Here is a 19,747-nt window from a genome sequence, read left to right on the forward strand (position 1 = left end):
GGAATGTATCATATCAGCAGATAAAAGGGAAAAAACATGATCATCTTAAAAGATGAAGAAAAAGCATTTGACAAATCCAACACCCTTTCAATGAACTGGAAACAATCAATGAATTAGGAATAGACAGGAACTCTCTCAACCTAATAAAAAGCGTCTGTTGGAAACCCACAAGAGGCCTGGCACAGTGGCTTGTGCCTGTAATCCCAGCACTTTGGGAGGCCGACAAGGGAGGATCACTTGAGGCCAGAAGTCTGAGACCAGCCTGGCCAACATAGCAAAACCCCATCTCTACTAAAAAAAAAAAATGGCCGGACATGATGGCACATGCCTGTAATCCCAGTTACTTGGGAGGCTGAGGCACGAGAATCGTTTGAGCCTGGGAGGCAGAGGTTATAATGTGAGCCAAGATCACACCACTGCACTCCAGCCTGGGTGACAAACAAACAAACAAAAAACCTGCAGGTAACATCACATTTCACTTCTAGGGTTATGAACAAAACAAGGATGTCCATTTTTCCATGCCTTTTTAAAACTGTGCTGGAGGTTCTAGGCAGTATCACTGAACAAGAAAAGCAGAAGCTATCCAGATTGTAAGGGAAGTAGTAAAGAATATCTCTGTTGAAAATGATGTGATCTTGAATACAGAAAATTCTCTGGAGTTCACTAAAAACTATTAGATCTAAAAAAAGATTTTAGCAAAGTTTTATGGTACAAGATTAATATGTAAAAATCAATTGTCTATATATTGGCAATGAACAATCTTAACATGCAATCCAATTTGCAATAGCATCAAAAAGAATAAAAGATTTAGGAATAAACTTAACAAATGAAGTGCAGAACTTATAATCTGAAGACTACCACTGTTGAAAGAAATTTAAAAAGACCTAAATAAATGGAAAGGCATTCCATGTTCATGTTGGGAGGTTTAATATTGTGAAGATATCCCCAAGTTTATCTGCAAATGTAGTGCAATCCCTTTAAAAATCCCAGCTGCCTTTGTTGCAGAAATCGACAAGGCGATCCTGAAATTTACATGGAAATGCAAAGGACCAGCAATATCCAAAACAATCTTGAAAAGGAACAAAATTGGAGAACTCAGACTTCTCAACTACAAAACTTATTGCAAAGCTATAAGATAGCATAGTACTGGCATAAGGATAGGCATATAAATCAGTAGAATAGAAATGAGATTCTAAAAAAGTGATACTGCCTAGAAACGCCATTACATTTATGGTTAATTGATTTTTCAGAAGGGTCCCAAGATAATAAGGGAAAAAGTCTTTTCAGTAAATGGTACAGGAATAACTGAATATCCAAATTCAAAAGAATGAATTTGAACCCCGTTGTTAACTCAAACCTAAATGTAAGAGCTAAAACTATAAAACTCTTGGAAGAAAACTAACAAGTAAATCTTTATGACCTTGGATTAGGTGAAGCCTTTTTATAAAAGACACCAAAAGCACCAGTGACAAAGGAAAAAAGATAAATTAGACTTCATCACAATTTAAAACTTTTGTGCTTCAAAGAACCCAGAGAGTGAAAAAGACAGTCCACAGAATGGGAGAAAATAATTGCAAATCATATATCTGATAAGGGACTTATATTCAGATTATATAAAGCATTCTTACAACTCAACAACAGAAAGACAACGCCATTAAGAAGTGGGTAAAGGACTCAAACACATTTCTCCCAAGAAAATACACAAATGTTCATCGAACACATGAAAGATACTCAGTGTCATTAGTCATTAGGGAAATGCAAATCAAAACCATGGTAAGATACACTTCACACCCAGTAGGATTGCTAGAATCAATAAAATGGAAAATAATAAAGTACTGGCAAGAAAGTGGAGAAATTAGAACCCTCATACATTCCCATATGTGGGAATATAAAATGGTGTAGCCGCTTTGGAAACAGTTTCACAGTTCCTCAAAATGTTAAACAAAGATTACCATACAATCCAGAAATTACATTTCTAGATATATATCCAAGTGAAATGAAAACATACACCCATGTAAAAATGTATACATGAGCATTATTTATAATAGCGAAAAAGTGGAAACAACCCAGATGTCTATCTACTGATAAGTGGATGAACAAAATGTGATATATCTGTGCAATGGAATATTATTTGACAATAAAAAATACTAAAGTACTGATACATACTCCAACATGAATGACCCTTGAGAACATTATGCAAAGTGAAAGAAGCCAGTCATAAAAGACCACATATTATATGATTCCATTTATAGGAAATGTCCATAATACTCAAATCTATAGGGACTAAAAGTAGATCAGAGGTTGCCTAGGGCTGGGAGATTGAGAGTAATGGGTACAGAGTTTCTTTTTGGGTTGTTGAAAAAATTCTAAAATTGATTGTGGTTATGATTGTACAATTCTGCTGGTAAATGAAAAACCACTAGATTGTGCACTTTAAATGTGTGCATTGTATGTCATGTGAATTATATCTCAGTGAAGTTGTTTACAAAAATGCCAGGAGATGGTCAAAGAATATGAATAAGGCAATCATGCAAGACATACAGGTGGCCAATATGCATATTTTAGGTGCTCATTCAGTATTACTAATAATTAAAATAACTCTAAATTAGAACAGTTCATTAACTTCTTGTTGCTCCTTAGATTGACAAAGACTTAACAGACTGAAAACACCAAAAAAAAAAGAAAGAAAAAAAAGGAATCTGCTAACTATCTTGTGTTTAAAAAAATAGGAATCTTTAAATTTCTAACTGAATTAAACAGAATTATCTGTGGTTAATTGTCTTATAGGAATGTTGTCCTTTTTTGCTAAGAATATAGCCCTAGAATTAAAATTATCCAACTGAAAGGACCTCTAGAAATCACTAAATTCAGTCTGTTTATTGGCCTAGAAAGATTAAGGGATTTGTTCAAATTATAAGCTAATTAATGGCATAGACAAGTCTATATTCCAAGTTTCCTGACTTTTCTACTAGGGCTGTGCTTTTCTACAAAATTGGACACAGTTATCAAAAGCTGGAACTTCCAAGTGCCAGAATTATAGAGGGAAAGATTGGGATGCTAGAACCTTCCCTTCTATAATGGGGAGAAATTAAGATTGTTTGGGTATTCATTTTACTTCTGATTGTTTAATACTCTGCATTAGCTAGTCTCGTGTTTAAATTCTATTCCCTGTCTCTTGGTCTCTTATTTTTGGATGCTTTCTTGTTCACATTTTCCATACAGTCTGTAAATTGGGTCTGTCTTATACAATGCATCAGACTATCCTATTATGAATCAAACAAACCTCCTATCCTGTTATTTCTTACCAGTTTTTTTTTTCTGAGTGCCACACTTATTAGACAATCATCCTAGACCTGTTTCACAATCTCTTTTATAGTAAGGTACTGTTGGCTTTTAATGTTTTCTCCATAAGACAACATTTGTTTACTTCCTCAGTCTTTTTATCTGTGTGCCATAGTATCAGCATATACATCATTGTTAGTATAACCTCTTTACCAATTACTTGTTGAAATTTATATTTTTATATATTCAATTTTGTTTTTACTAGACTGAGCAATCTTGGCTAGATACTATATTTTGCTTATCTCTATATGTCTCAGACTCAGTTGATACTTAGTAAATATTTGTTAGATAAATAAATACCTGAGAGGCCGGGCATGGTGGCCCACACCTGTAATTCCAGCATTTTGGGAGACTGAGGCAGGAGAATGGCTTGAACATCACTTGAGCTCAGGAGTTCGAGACCAGCCTGGACAACATGGTGAGACCCTATCTCTACAAAAATAAAAAATAAAAATTAGCCTGGTATGGTGGCATGCATCTATGGTCCCAGCTACTTGGGAGGCTGAGGCAGGAGGATCACTTGAGCCCAGGAGGTCAAGTCTGTAGTGAGCCATGTTCATGCCACTGCATTCCAGCCTGGGTGACGGAGTGAGACCCTGTTTCAAAAAACAAATAAATACTTGAAGTCTTCAACTTTTTGTGTTTCCTGGTTAACATTTTACCTATTTTTTTTCTTTCAGAATTTGGAGTTGTCTGCTTAATATTTTCTGCAACACTAGCTTATTTCCCACCCCGACCTCCTCTTCCTCCCAGTGTTGCTGCAGCTAGCCAGCGGCTGAGTTATCGGAGAAGCGTTTGTAGATTATTAAGGTAAATATACTGAGAGTCACTGGATGGCTTTGACTGACACCTTCAAGGTAACTTCAGATTTTTAAAAAATAATTTAAGATAGTAATTTTTCAGCAACCTATTAATTAGGTTGTAAGTAATTGATAAAATACTAATTGAATATTTTAGATTTCCTACCAGAAATCTATCTTGAAAAATCACCAAAAACAAAAACTTCTATAATTTTTGCCTTCTCTACATATCACCTATACTATTATTTGCTTAATGTTTTAAAAATCAAATATTTTATTTTTCTTAAATAATTTTCTTTTTTAAAGAATCCCATATCATACAATAATGTCTGTGAAATCATGAATTCTATGTGTTATACTTTTCCTAATATGCACATTATTTTAATTTATTATGTATTTGTTAAGGCATATTAAAATAAGCAGGTGGTAGTCAATACAAAGTGAATAAAATAAATAATATTATTCACATATCACCTGAAATCATTTTCTGTACGAGCAGTAGGATCATACTTTAAGAAACCAAATATATTATTTAATTTTATTGGTATAACTTAAGTATAGTTAGATTAAACTCTACTCTTGAAGGCTCAAATGCCCAGTACTGAATTTAATTCTTGGGATATATAAAACACCACTATTGATTATGATTTGCAGTTGGACCTCTAGACTTTGTCATTTGAAATTTTTTCACAGGTAGTTGTTATGAGTTTTTATTGATTCTTCAACAACTCTCTCTAAATTGGTTCTTTCTTTTCTTGGGTTCCTCTCCCCAGATAGTAAGTTTCTTGTGGTCAAGAAGCAGTATCTATGTCTTTACATCTGCTGCAGTAATACTGTCCAGTAGGAATAAAATGCAAGCCACATAAGTAATCTTACATTTTCTGATAGTCTTCAATAAATTTTTATAAATCAAAATCATATCAAGTATCTTCTGTGACCACAGTGGAATAAAACTAGAAATCAACTCCAAAAGGAACCCTCAAAACTGTACAAACACACGGAAATTAAACAATCTGCTCCTGAATGATTTTTGGGTTAACAATGAAATCAAGATGAAAATTAAATTCTTTAACATGAACCGTAATAGTGATGTAAGTTATTAAAACTTCTGGGATACAGCAAAAGCAGCGCTAAGAGGAAAGTTTATAGCACTAAATGCCTATATCAAAAAGTCTGAAAGATTACAAATTGATAACCTAATGTCACACCTCAAGAAACTAGAGAAACAATAACAAACCAAAACCAAAGCCAGCAGAAAAAAAGAAAAAACAAAGATCAGAGCAGAACTAAATAAAATTGAAACAAAAAATACAAAAGATCAATAAAACAAAAAGTTGGCTATTTGAAAAGATAAACAAAATTGATACCCCATTAGCTAGATTAACCAAGAAAAGAAGATTCAGTTAAGCTCAATTAAAAATGAAAATGGAGACGTTACAGTCAATACCACAGAAATACAAAAGATCATTCAGGACTACTATGAACACCTCTATGGACACAAACTAGAAAATCTAGGGGAAATGGATAAACTTCTGGAAACATACAACCCTCCTAGATTAAATCAGGAAGAAATAGAAACCCTGAACAGACCAATAATGAGCCGTGAGATTGATTCAGTAACTTAAAAATTGCCAACCAAGAAAAGGTCATGGTCAGATTGGCCAGATGGATTCACAGTTGAATTCTACCAGACTTTCAAAGAAGAATTTATACGAATCCTACTGAAACTATTCCAAAAGATTGAGAAAGCAGGAATCCTCCCTAACTCATTTTATGAAGCCATCACCCTGATACCAAAACCAGATTGAGAAAGAGGGACTCCTCCCTAACTCATTCTATGAAGCCAGTGTCACCCTGATACCAAAACCGGAAAAAGACATAACAAAAAAGAAAACTACAGGCCAATAGCCTTGATGATCATAGATACAAAAATCCTTAATAAAAACACTAGCTTACTGAATCCAACAGCACATCAGAAAGATAATACACCATGATCAAGTGGGTTTCATACCAGAGATTGTTTAAAATACGCAAGTCAAATGTGATATATGACATAAACAGAATTAACAACAAAAACAGTATGATCATAATAGATGCAGAAAAAGCATTCAGTAGCATCTCTTTATGATAAAAAAAAAAACCCTCAACAAACTAGGCATAGAAGGGACATACTTCAAAATAAAAGCTGTATATGACAAACGCACAGCCAACATCATACTGAATGGGAAAACTTGAAAGTATTTCCCCTGAGAACTGGAACAAGACAAGGATGCCCACATTCACCACTTCAGTTCGAAAGTACTAGAAGTCCTAGCCAGAACAGTCAGGCAACTGAAAGAAATAAAGGGCATCCAAATTGGAAAAAGAGGAAGTCAAATGATCACTGTTTGCCAATGATATGATCATATACTTAAAAAACCCTAAAGACTCTTCCAAAAGACTCCTAGATTTGATAAATGAATTCAGTAAACTCTCAGGTTACAAAATCAGTGTACACAAATCAGTAGCACTGCTCTACACCAACAACGAGAAAGGCAAGAATCAAATGAATAACTCAATCCTCTTTACAATAGCTGCAAAAAATTAAAATACCTAAGAATATTCTTAACCAAGAAGGTGAAATATCTCTACAATAACTACAAAACACTGCTGAAAGAAATCATAGATGCCCATTCAGTGTGATATTGGCTGTGGGTTTGTCAAAGATAGCTCTTACTATTTTGAGATATGTTCCATCAATACCTAATTTATTCAGAGTTTTTAGCATGAAGGATTGTTGAGTTTTGTCAAAGGCCTTTTCTGCATCTATTGAGATAATCATGTGGTTTTTGTCTTTGGTTCTGTTTATATGCTGGATTACATTTATTGATTTGCATATGTTGAACCAGCCTTGCATCCCAGGGATGAAGCCCACTTGATCATGGTGGATAAGCTTTTTGATGTGCTGCTGGATTCGGTTTGCCAGTATTTTATTGAGGATTTTTGCATCGATGTTCATCAAGGATATTGGTCTAAAATTCTCTTTTTTGGTTGTGTCTCTGCCAGGTTTTGGTATCAGGATGATGCTGGCCTCATAAAATGAGTTAGGGAGGATTCCCTCTTTTTCTATTGATTGGAATAGTTTCAGAAGGAATGGTACCAGCTCCTCTCTGAACCTCTGGTAGAATTCGGCTGTGAATCCATCTGGTCCTAGGAGCATTCCCTTTGAAAATGGGCACGAGACAGGGATGCCCTCTTTCACCACTCCTATTCAACATAGTGTTGGAAGTTCTGGCCAGGGCAATCAGGCAGGAGAAGGAAATAAAGGATATTCAATTAGGAAAAGAGGAAGTCAAATTGTGCCTGTTTGCAGATGACATGATCGTATATCTAGAAAACCCCATCGTCTCAGCCCAAAATCTCCTCAAGCTGATAAGCAACTTCAGCAAAGTCTCAGGATACAAAATTAATGTACAAAAATCACAAGCATTCTTATACACCAATAACAGACAAACAGAGCCAAATCATGAGTGAACTCCCACTCACAATTGCTTCAAAGAGAATAAAATACCTAGGAATCCAACTTACAAGGGATGTGAAGGACCTCTTCAAGGAGAGCTACAAACCACTGCTCAGTGAAACAAAAGAGGATACAAATAAATGGAAGAACATTCCATGCTCATGGGTTGGAAGAATCAATATCGTGAAAATGGCCATGCTGCCCAAGGTAATTTATAGATTCAATGCCATCCCCATCAAGCTACCAATGACTTTCTTCACAGACTTGGAAAAAACTACTTTAAAGTTCATATGGAACCAAAAAAGAGCCCGCATTGCCCAGTCAATTCTAAGCCAAAAGAACAAAGCTGGAGGCATCATGCGACCTGACTTCAAACTATACTACAAGGCTACAGTAACCAAAACAGCATGGTACTGGTACCAAAACAGAGATATAGACCAATGGAACAGAACAGAGCCCTCAGAAATAATGCCGCATATCTACAACTATCTGATCTTTGACAAACCTGACAAAAACAAGCAATGGGGAAAGGATTCCCTATTTAATAAATGGTGCTGGGAAAACTGGCTAGCCATATGTAGAAAGCTGAAACTGGATCCCTTCCTTACACCTTATACAAAAATTAATTCAAGATGGATTAAAGACTTAAACGTTAGACCTAAAACCATAAAAACCCTAGAAGAAAACCTAGGCAATACCATTCAGGACATAGGCATGGGCAAGGACTTCATGTCTGAAACACCAAAAGCAATGGCAAGAAAAGCCAAAATTGACAAATGGGATCTAATTAAAGAGCTTCTGCACAGCAAAAGAAACTACCATCAGAGTGAACAGGCAACCTACAGAATGGGAGAAAATTTTCACAACCTACTCATCTGACAAAGGGCTAATATCCAGAATCTACAATGAACTCAAACAAATTTACAAGAAAAAAACAACCCCATCAAAAAGTGGGCGAAGGATATGAACAGACACTTCTCAAAAGAAGACATTAATGCAGCCAAAAAACACATGAAAAAATGCTCATCATCACTGGCCATCAGAGAAATGCAAATCAAAACCACAATGAGATACCATCTCACACCAGTTAGAATGGCGATCATTAAAAAGTCAGGAAACAACAGGTGCTGGAGAGGATGTGGAGAAATAGGAACACTTTTACACTGTTGGTGGGACTGTAAACTAGTTCAACCATTGTGGAAGTCAGTGTGGTGATTCCTCAGGGATCTAGACCTAGAAATACCATTTGACCCAGCCATCGCATTACTGGGTATATACCCAAAGGATTATAAATCATGCTGCTATAAAGACATGCACACGTATGTTTATGGTGGCAATATTCACAATAGCAAAGACTTGGAACCAACCTAAATGTCCAACAACGATAGACTGGATTAAGAAAATGTGGCACATATACACCATGGAATACTATGCAGCCATAAAAAATGATGAGTTCATGTCCTTTGTAGGGACATGGATGAAGCTGGAAACCATCATTCTCAGCAAACTGTCGCAAGGACAAAAAACCAAACACCGCATGTTCTCACTCATAGGTGGGAATTGAACAATGAGAACACATGGACACAAGAAGGGGAACATCACACACCAGGGACTGTTGTGGGGTGGGGGGAGGGGGGAAGGATAGCATTAGGAGATATACCTAATGCTAAATGACGAGTTAATGGGTGCAGCACACCAACATGGCACATGTTTACATATGTAACAAACCTGCAGATTGTGCACATGTACCCTAAAACTTAAAGTATAATAATAATAAAATAAAATAAAATAAAAAGAAATCATAGATGACACAAAAAAATGGAAACACATTCCATGTTCATGGATTGGAAGAATCAATATTGTGAAAATGACCATACTGCCCAAAGCAATCTACAGATTCAGTGCAGTTACTATCAAAATAGCAACATCACTTTTCATAGAATTAGAAAAAAAAATCCTAAAATTCATATGTAACCAAAAAAGAGTCCAAATAGCCAAAGCAATCCTAAGCAAAAGGAACAAATCTGGAGGCATCACATTACCTGACTTCAAATTATACTACAAGGGTATAGTTACTAAAACAGCATGGTACTGGTATAAAAGTAGTCAATGGAACAGTCCAATGGAACAGAATAGAGAAATCAGAAATGAAGCCAAATACATACAACCAACTAATCTTCAACAAAGCATACAAAAACATAAATTGGAGAAAGGACACCCTATTTAATAAATAGTTCTGGGAAAACTGGCAAGCCACAAGTAGAGGAATGAAACTGGATCCCTGTCTCTCACCTTATACAAAAATAAACTCAAGATGGATCAAAGACTTAAATATAAGATCTGTAACCATAAAAATTCTAGAAGATAATGTTGGAGAAACACTTCTGGACATTGGCCTAGGCAAAGAATTCATGACTAATACCCCAAAAGCAAATGCAACAAAAACAAAAATAAATAAATGGGACCTAATTAAACAAAAAGTTTCTGTACAGCAAAAGAAGTAATCATCAGAGTAAACAAACAGCCCACAGAATGGGCGAAAATATTTGCAAACTCTGTATCTGACAGGAGACTAATATCTAGAGTCTACAAGGAACTCAAACAGATCAGCAAGAAAAAAAAAAATCTCATCAAAAAGTGGGCAAATGTCATGACCAGGAGACATTTCTCAGAAGAAGACATACAAACACTAACAAACATAGGAAAAAATGCTCAACATCACTAATCATCAGGGAAATGCACATTAAAACCACAATTAGATACCACCTTACCCCTGCAAGAATAGCCATTATTAAAAAGTCAAAAAACAATAGATGTTGACATTGATGTGGTGAAAAGGGAATGCTTATACACTGCTGGTAGGAATGTGAGTTAGTACCACCTCTATGCAAAACAGTATGGAGATTCCTTAAAGAACTAAAAGGAGATCTACCATTCAACCCAGCAATCCCACTACTGGTGTCTACCCAAAGGAGAAAAGTCTTTATATGAAAAAGACGTATGCACATGCACATACATGTTTATACCAGCACAATTTGCAATTCCAAAGATATGGAACCAACCTAAGTGCCCATTGACCAATGAGTAGGAAGGGAAAATGAGTATATATACACCATAGAATACTACTCAGCCGTAAAAAAAGAACAAAATAATGCTTTTACATCAACTTGTAGGGAGCTGGAAGCCATTATTCTAAGTGAAGTAACTCAGGAATGGAAAATCAAACACTGTATGTTCTGACTTATAAGTGGGAGCTAAGCTTAGGGTAGGCAAAGACAGAGTGGTATAGTGGACTTTGGAGACTCAGAATGGAGAGGATGGCGGAGACTGAAGGGTAACAAACTCCATATTGGGTACACTGTACACTACTCAGGTGGCAGGTGCACCAAAATCTCAGACTTCACCGCTATCCAATTCATCCTTGTAACCAAAAATCATTTGTACCCCAAAAGCTATTGAAATTTTTAAAAATTTGTTTTAATTTTTTGTATATTTGGGATAAAAATCTTTGAAAATTTTTAATAATCTTATTTTAACAGGAAAAATAAGTAAAATTAATTAGAAATAAGTAAAATTAATAAGTAAAATTAGTTCTAAGAAATGAGTAAAATCAATTTTAGTAGCATATTGTTTAACCAAGCATATCTAAAACATTATTTTAACATGTAATCAATATTAAAACTTATTAATGAGATATGTTATTCATAACATCTTTGATATTCAGTGGATATTTTGCACTTAAAGCACATGTCAATTTGGACATTAAATTTTTACTGGAAATACTTGATTTCCAGTAGAATTAAGTGGAATATTTTCAGATATCACTAAATTTACAGTTGAAAAAGTATGCATTGAGCAATGTCTCTTGTATTGCACTGTTTATCCTAAATTAAAAATAAATAATTAGTTTCTGAAATTTTGAATCAACAGATATTTGCTATCGTTAGAAAGGATCTTACATTCTATAGGCCATTGTTTGGGGCTTAATTGCAGATCTAACACTTCTGTAGAATACTATTTTTATTCTTTTCCTCGTAATTTTTAACAAATTTCCATAGCTAAAAACAATTCCTTTACCATCTCTTGATCTAAAATGCTTTTCTTTTTGTACAAGGATCCAAACAGTTTTATAGCTGGCCAAATTATTAGTTCAGATCTGTTAAAAATCATTTAAGTGTTCATTGGACATTTAATTCTGATTTCAGGCAACTAATTTTCTTGATTCTTTTTTGATCTGAAAAGAAACGTCTATAAAATTGACGTTTGTGTTTGCTAAAATGTCTTTTAATATTATTCACTTAATTATTCTAAACTTTTTTTCCACAGCAGACATTTTATTTTGCTCTGCTGTAGCAAATTGTAATTGCTGTTCATTGTGAAGTTTGCAACATGCCGTCTTCTCTTTTGGTCTCTTCTTTCTACAGGAAATATTCAAATACACAAATTACAATGTCACATGTCACATCAGTGTGTAGAAAAAAATAATTAGAACTGAATCCATTCATTGACGCCAATATCAGTGATGGATGATAATACTAGAGACAACACATGCCCCAGCGTGCACACTATAATAATATCTTAGTGTTGCAGCTGTTAAAGTAAAATGTACTCCTACCAGAGTTACGTTTAATGGAAAAGTAACTTTCACTGCTTCTGCTTCAAATTTAGATTTAAATTAGTTAAAATGAAATAAAATTAAAAACTCAGTTCCTTGGTTGCACCAGCCACATTTCAAATGCTATGTAATATTGTTTTTCAAACTTTGGTTTACAGCCAACTAATTCAGTGAGGTGACAGCCATTTTCCTTAAGCAAAATAGAATGGAATAAAATAGAATAGAAAATATTATTTCATCACATGTAATAAGGATACCTTCTTTTAGACTTTTGTTTCAGTATATATGTTGCATATAGGTAGGTCACAAAGTAAAAATAAATTTCTTACTCTGGGTACAGTAAAAAGTTTTTGAAAATCACTTCTCTATAGCACGTAGTACATTGCCTTTCACATAATAGGTAAAAAAATTGTTAGGTTGAATTGTGATTAGTGGCACACATTTGTAAGATGACAGTTTAAAATGATCGTTTTTTAAAAACAATGCCACTTAAGTAAATTTTTTTCCATGCAAACCTAGCTGCAGATGTTAGATAGCAATAGAGAAAGGTAGAGAGGTAGATTGGGATCATATTATGACATACTAATAATTTTGGACTATTCTTTAGGAAATGAGTCACTGAAGGATTTTAAGCCAAGAAGTTATGTACAAGATTGCAGATGTTCGAGACCATCTTGGCTAACACGGTGAAACCCCGTTTCTACTAAAAATACAAAAAATTAGCCGGGCGTGTTGGCAGGCGCCTGTAGTCCCAGCTACTTGGGAGGCTGAGGCAGGAGAATGGCATGAACCTGGGAGGCGGAGCTTGCAGTGAGCCGAGATCGCGCCACTGCACTCCAACCTGGGAGACACAGCGAGACTCCGTCTCAAAAAAAAAAAAAAAAAAAAAAAAAAAAAGATTGCAGATGTTAGATAGCAATAGAGAAGGGTAGACAGGTAGATTGGGGTCATATTATGACGTACTAATAATTTTGGACTATTCTGTAGGAAATCATGAGTCACTGAAGGATTTTAAGCCAAGAAGTTATGTACAGGATTGTTCTGACAAGGAAAAACAGTTAACTTAAAATTGTCCCCCCAACCCCTTTGACTTGTGTTTACTTCTAATTACCCTAGAGTCAAACTCTTCATTCTGTTTAAACCGTAAAGTATAAGGTCTTCCTTCTCTATAAAGAGTCCTTTTCACCAGTACCTAACATTCCTTTGTCTTTTATTGCTTACTCTGCATGAATGCCAGCTTCTACCTTTGGGCTCTCCAGGGGAGTTCTGTGGGCCTGCCATGCCCCATTCCCTTCCTACCAGTGTAATTACCCCCAGTCTCTCATGGAATTCCTGAAATCATTGTTTTCTGAGTTAATCAGATTATTTGCCAGCACGTATTTTTTTTTCGTTTATATTTCCTTCTCCCATTTCCCTCCCCCAACCCAGGCCACCTCTCAGATGCCTTTAATGTGTATCTCTTTGTCTCTGTGCTTTTGCAGTATGTGTACTGTTTTGTATGCATCTATGTTTAATTCATCTAAATTATGCCATATTGTGGATATCATTCTGTTTGACATTTTTCACTAAGCACTACATGGTTGTTTTTTTTAACTTTTCATTTGGGAATGTTACAATAATATACAAAGGTGGAATAGTATAACCCCTATAAGTCGGTATCAACAATTGTCAGTGAGTTTACAACCAGTCTCGTTTTATCTTTGTACCACCCACTTCCCACTTCCCACCTTCCTGCATCATGAAACAAATCCCAGATGACAACTCCATTTCATCCAGAAATATTTCAATATGTGCAATATATGTCAAAAATAGACTCTTTTTAACATATAGTGCCGTTATTTTAACTAAAAACTTTTAAATAATTTGCTAATATCAAATCAGTGTTTAAATTTTCAATTATCTCATAAACATTTAACAGTTTGTTTGAACAGTTTCCACATTAGGGCCACACATTGCAATTGGTCCAAAGTGCCTTAGAATCTATAGGTTTCCTTAACATGGCTCTTTGTTTCTTATAATTTAATTGTTGAGGAGCCAGCACTTTTATTCCCAACATCTGGATTTTGTTGATTTCCTCATTGTATAGTTTGACATGTTCCCCTCTCCTTTATGGTTCTTGTAAAGTATGTTGTGATTCAGGTTTTATTTTTGCTTTTGTTTTTGTTTTACAAGACCGCTTCGTAAGTGATGCTGCTTCCTTTCATCAGGAGGCATATAATATCTGGACAACTCTCATTTTGTGATGTTAGCACTCTGTTTCAAGATGCACCCCTGCTGCTGTGTGTACACCTAGTTCTTTGTACTCCATGGTATTAATCTATCACATTTCATCTACTCATTCTCATTGTGTACCCAGATTGCCTCCAATTTATTGTTACCATAAACACTACTGCAGTGACATCCTCATGCATGTCACCATAGACCTGAAAATTTCTTTGGAAAGCAGACCCTGTAACATGATTGCTAGGTCATAAAATAGTCTAAGCTTAATTTGTCAAGTACTGCCAGATTGTAGTGATGTGATCATAGCACACAGTAACCACCTGCCTCAGCCTTGCAATTAACTGGGATTACAGGTGCACACCACTATACCTGGCTAATTTTTATATATTTTTATAGAGGTGAGGTCTCACTATCTTGCCCAGGCTGATCTTGAACTCCTGGCCTCAAGTTATTCTCCTACCTTGGTCTCCCAAAGTGCTGAGATTACAGGCATGAGCCACCATACCTGGCCAGAGCTTTTTTTAAACTACCTACTCATTTGATGAAATAATATTGGTATAATAAACATTGAGAATTTTAAACAATATGAACAAAATATTATTCTTATAAAAATAAAAAATTTCGAGAAGCGAGCCAGGTGCAATGTCTCACGCCTGTAATCCCAGCACTTTGGGAGGCCAAGGTGGGTGGATCATCTGAGGTCAGGAGTTCGAGGCCAGCCTGGCCAACATGGCGAAACCCTGTCTCTACTAAAAATACAAAAATTAGCTGGGTGTGCTGGCAGGTGCCTGTAATTCCAGCTCTTTGGGAGGCTGAGGCAGGAGAAGCACTTGAACCCGGGAAGCGGAGGTTGCAGTGAGCAGAGATCACACCATTGCACTCCAGCCTGGGCTACAAGAGTGGAACTCCATCTTCAAAAAAAAAAAAAAATTTCAAGAAGCTTGAATTTATTAACTGACAGATTTTTTTCTTTTATAAAGCTTGCCACTTTGAGCTTCTTGAAGAATATATATATATATACCTGTACATACACATATTGTATATATATGTGTATATATAGTTATTCATATGTGTATATGTGTGTATATATACATATATATTTTTTAACTTTTAGGCTCAGGGTACGTGTGCAGATTTGTTACATGGGTAAATTCCATGTCATGGGGGTTTGGTGTACAGATTGTTTTGTCACCCAGATAATAAGCATAGTATCCAATAGGTAGTTTTTCTGTCCTCACCCTCCTCCCACCCTGCACCCTCAAGTTGGTCCCAGTGTCTGTTTTTCCCTTCTTTGTGTCCATATGTACTTGATGTTTAGCTCCCACTGATAAGTGAGAACATGTGGTATTTGCTTTTCTGTTCCTGTGTTAGTTTTCTTAGGATAATGGCCTCCTGCTCCATCCGTGTTGCTGCAAAGGTTGTGATCTTGTTCTTTTTTATGTCTGTGGAGTATTCCATAGTGTATTTGTACCACATTTTCTTTATCCAGTCTACCATTTATGGCCATTTAGGTTGATTCCACATCTTTGCTATTGTGAATAGTGCTGCAGTGAATACACTCGTGCATGTGTTTTTATAGTGGAGTGATTTACCCAATAATGGATTGCTGGGTCAAATGGTAATTCTCTTTTAAGTTCTTTTAGAAATTGCCAAACTGCCTTCCATGGTGGCTGAACCAATTTACACTTCAACCAGCAGTATATATGCGTTTCCTTTTCTCTGCTACCTTTCCAGCACGTTTTTTTTTTTTTTTTTTTTTTGGAGTTTTTAATGCCATTCTGCAGATATTTTCTGATTCCAGTGTTCCAGTTTCCAAATGACATACATTTTTCATGACTAAGTTTATTCTAGATTTTTAATTTGTTACAATGTTTCCTTTTATTTCTCATTCACAGCAATTTTCGATTTTTGATGATTGCTTTAGCATATGCCATACCACTTGGTGTATTTGCTGGCTGGTCTGGAGTTCTGGACTTAATTTTAACACCAGCGCATGTCAGCCAAGTAAGTATTTTATTTCTTTATATGTTGTAGGTATTTTTGTTCATTTAATTTATAAATACTGGTTACGTGTTCTTGGTTTTAGCTTCAAGGACTGGGTAAAACATCGTCCTATACCATTGTTGCAAAAGCAAGATCTTTATGGAATAGGTAAAAAATAATGTTGATTTTCCTCCTTGATTTTGACAATAGTTGTGAATTTCACATTTCTGTGGGCATTATTAATGATACTACTGGTTTTTTAAAAAAGGAAGGAAATCTTAGTTTTGTTGACTCCATTCTTTATCCTTGCTTCGTACCTTATAAAGAAGATTAAGATCCCATCATCAAATATATAGCTATTTCTTCATCTAGTTTCTGACTTTGTCTCTGGGCTCCAAATAAGGGTATTTCATTTCTTTAAAAATAAACATTTCACCTATATGCTTGATGTCATCCATTCCTTCTCTTTGCTTCCAGATAGCATGGTAGAAAGGAGGAGAGAGAAATTTGGAGAGGTAAATAGAAGAAAACACACTGCTGTGATATTCTATTGTATGAGTAAAAAAAAAAAAAAATTTGTCTATTCTGCTTTTGGTGAACATTTGGATTGGATTGTTAACCAGTTTTGACAGCCACAAACAATGCTGTATTAACACTCTCTTACATGTCTCTATGCACCTCTATACACATTTCTACTGGATACATATCTAGGAATGGAACTGCTGCGTATAGTATATGCTACTTTGGTAGATGATGCCAAACTTCTCCAAAGTGGTGGTATCCATGTGTAATCCTACCAGCAAAAATTTCTCATCATCCCACATCATTTGCCACTTGTGTGATAATATTAGTCTTTTTCACTTTAGACATGCTGATAGCTGTGCAGTTGTATGCCATCATAGTGACTTCTGTGGTGTCTTTTCAGTGTGAATTGGATATTTTGAATATCTTTTTCTTGTGACATACTAGTTTGAGTCTCTTGCCCACTATTGGGCTGCCTTTTTCTTACCGATACGTAAAGAAGAGAGCTGTGCAGAAGAGGGCTCCCCAGAGGACTTTGGGGGACTCCAGTAATCTTTGGCTGAGAAATGGGCTGCACATATAAAGGGCAAAACTACTGGAGGCTTAACAGAGAGAGTGATATGGGTTGAAAGCAGAACAAAGATAGAAGACGTCAAGATTGTCTTGGAGTTCTGGCCCAGCCAGAATGGTAACACCTCATTCACACTTGTTAACCAGAATAGCCAAACTGTAGAATCAAGGACCATGCCCTAGGTAGAGGAAGCCTTACTCTAGTGTAGACCCATTATAAACAAAGACAAAAATCTGAAGAGAAGAGAGTTTGGAGATCTATCCTTATAAAGCACAAAATGAGGCCTACACATGCTCAAGGTGATCAACTAGTAATTGAACTGCCTACTAGAACAAAAGCCAGCCATCTTAGAAAAGATAAAAGAATCTAGAATATCTTTATTGTGTCATCCACAACATACAGTGTACAATTTTTTTTTTTTTTTTGATGGAGTCTCGCTCTGTCGCCCAGGCTGGAGTGCAGTGGCGCGATCTCAGCTCACTGCAAGCTCTGACTCCCGGGTTCACACCATTCTTCTGCCTCAGCCTCCCGAGTAGCTGGGACTGCAGGTGCCTCCCACACCCGGCTAATTTTTTTGTATTTTTAGTAGAGACAGGGTTTCACCATGTTAGCCAGGATGGTCTCAATCTCCTGACCTCGTGATCCGCCCACCTAAGCCTCCCAAAGTGCTGGGATTACAGGCGTGAGCCACCATGCCTGGCCCAGTATACAATTAAAAAAAAAGTGCATTAAACATGTAAAGAAACAGGAAAGTATGACCCCTATTTGGCTGGGTGCAGTGGTCTCAAATATAGATACATAAAATTAAAAAAATGTAAAAAGCAATCATTAGAAACCAACTCTTAGATACTCTAGATGTTGGATTTAGCAGACTGAGGCTATAATGCAGAAAAGAGAAAGATAAATCTTTGCTTGCTCCAAGTTCATAAATATGTTATCTTGTACAACTGTGTCATCCTGTATAGTAGCTACTAGCCACATTCAAAATAAACTTCCAACTTAATTGATATTTAAACCAATTGAAATGAAATAAAAGTAAAAAATCACTTCCTTAGTTGCAGTAGCACTTTTCAAGTGCGGGATAGCCACATGAGACTAGCAGCTACCATGTTGCACGGTGTAGATAGAGAGCATTTCTATCATCAAAGAAAGTTCTGTTGGACAGTGCTGTTCTAGAGCTCTGTTCTTTTACCTGTCACATTTACCTAGAATTTAAACCTAGAATTGATTTTGTATTTATTATAAGATAGGCGTTGTTTCTTTTTTCCCCATAGATATTTGTTAACCTAATATCAGTGTTTGAAAAGATCATTTTTTTTTCTTCACTGCCCTCTATTCATCTTTGTTGTAAGCAAGTCTCCTTATATACACGGGTGTATTTCTAGACTTTATTCCTTTAGTCTGTTTGTCTGTCCCTGCACCAATACCAAATTGTATTATTTATACTAGTGTTATAAATAAGTACTAGTTTTGATATTTAGTAAATTTCTCCCTTTATTAGGATTTCTGTTAGAGTTTTTATATTTACAGATCATTTTCAAAATTAACTCCTTTATAATATTTGAGTTTTCTGAACCATGATCATTATATTTCTCCTCATTTACTTAGGTCCCAATGTCTCTGAATGATGCTTTATAATTTTCAGCAAAGATACCTTCTGTGTGTTTGTTAGCTTTATTCTCAGGTATTTGATACTTTTTGAAGCTGAGCAGCTTTTAAAATTTTTATTTTATTTTTCTTATTTTTAAAATTGATATGTAATTGTTGTACATATTTGGGGGGGATATATAATATTTTGATACCTGTGCACAGTGTATAATGATCAAATTGGTAAGAGTGCTATCCACCTCAAACATTTATTTTTTCTTTGTGTTGGGAACTTACAACTCTTCTCTTCTAGCTATTTTGAAATATACAATAAGCTGTTGTTAACTGTAATTTCCCTACTGTACTATCAAGTACTAGAACTCACTCTTTCTATCTAACTGTATTTTTGTACCCCTTAACCAACTTCTCTTCATCCTCCCACCCTTCTTCATCAGCAGCTGGTAACTATCATTCTACATTCTGCTTCCCTGAAATCCACCTTTTTAGTTCCCACATATGAGTGAGAACGTGCAATATTTGTCTTTCTATACCTGGCTTATTTCACTTAACATGATTTCACTTAACATCCATGTTGCTGCAAATAA

The 19,747-nt window shown here is 35.6% G+C and overlaps 1 protein-coding gene across 2 annotated transcripts in view; it reads left to right on the forward strand.

Moving 5' to 3' along the window:
• SLC49A4 (solute carrier family 49 member 4) overlaps positions 1–19,747 on the forward strand; it is a 97,159-nt gene that overhangs the window by 34,309 nt on the left and 43,103 nt on the right. For both annotated transcript variants that reach the window (XR_010155323.1, XM_001167764.8), the window contains exons 4-5: positions 4,023–4,152; positions 16,375–16,483. Coding sequence is in view for 1 of the 2 variants with exons in the window: in XM_001167764.8 (XP_001167764.2) it covers positions 4,023–4,152; positions 16,375–16,483 (239 nt within the window). In the remaining variant the exon portion in view is untranslated. The remainder of the gene's footprint in view (positions 1–4,022; positions 4,153–16,374; positions 16,484–19,747) is intronic.

Source organism: Pan troglodytes, chromosome 2 (genome assembly GCF_028858775.2).
Source record: "Pan troglodytes isolate AG18354 chromosome 2, NHGRI_mPanTro3-v2.0_pri, whole genome shotgun sequence".
Classification (NCBI taxonomy): domain Eukaryota; kingdom Metazoa; phylum Chordata; class Mammalia; order Primates; family Hominidae; genus Pan; species Pan troglodytes.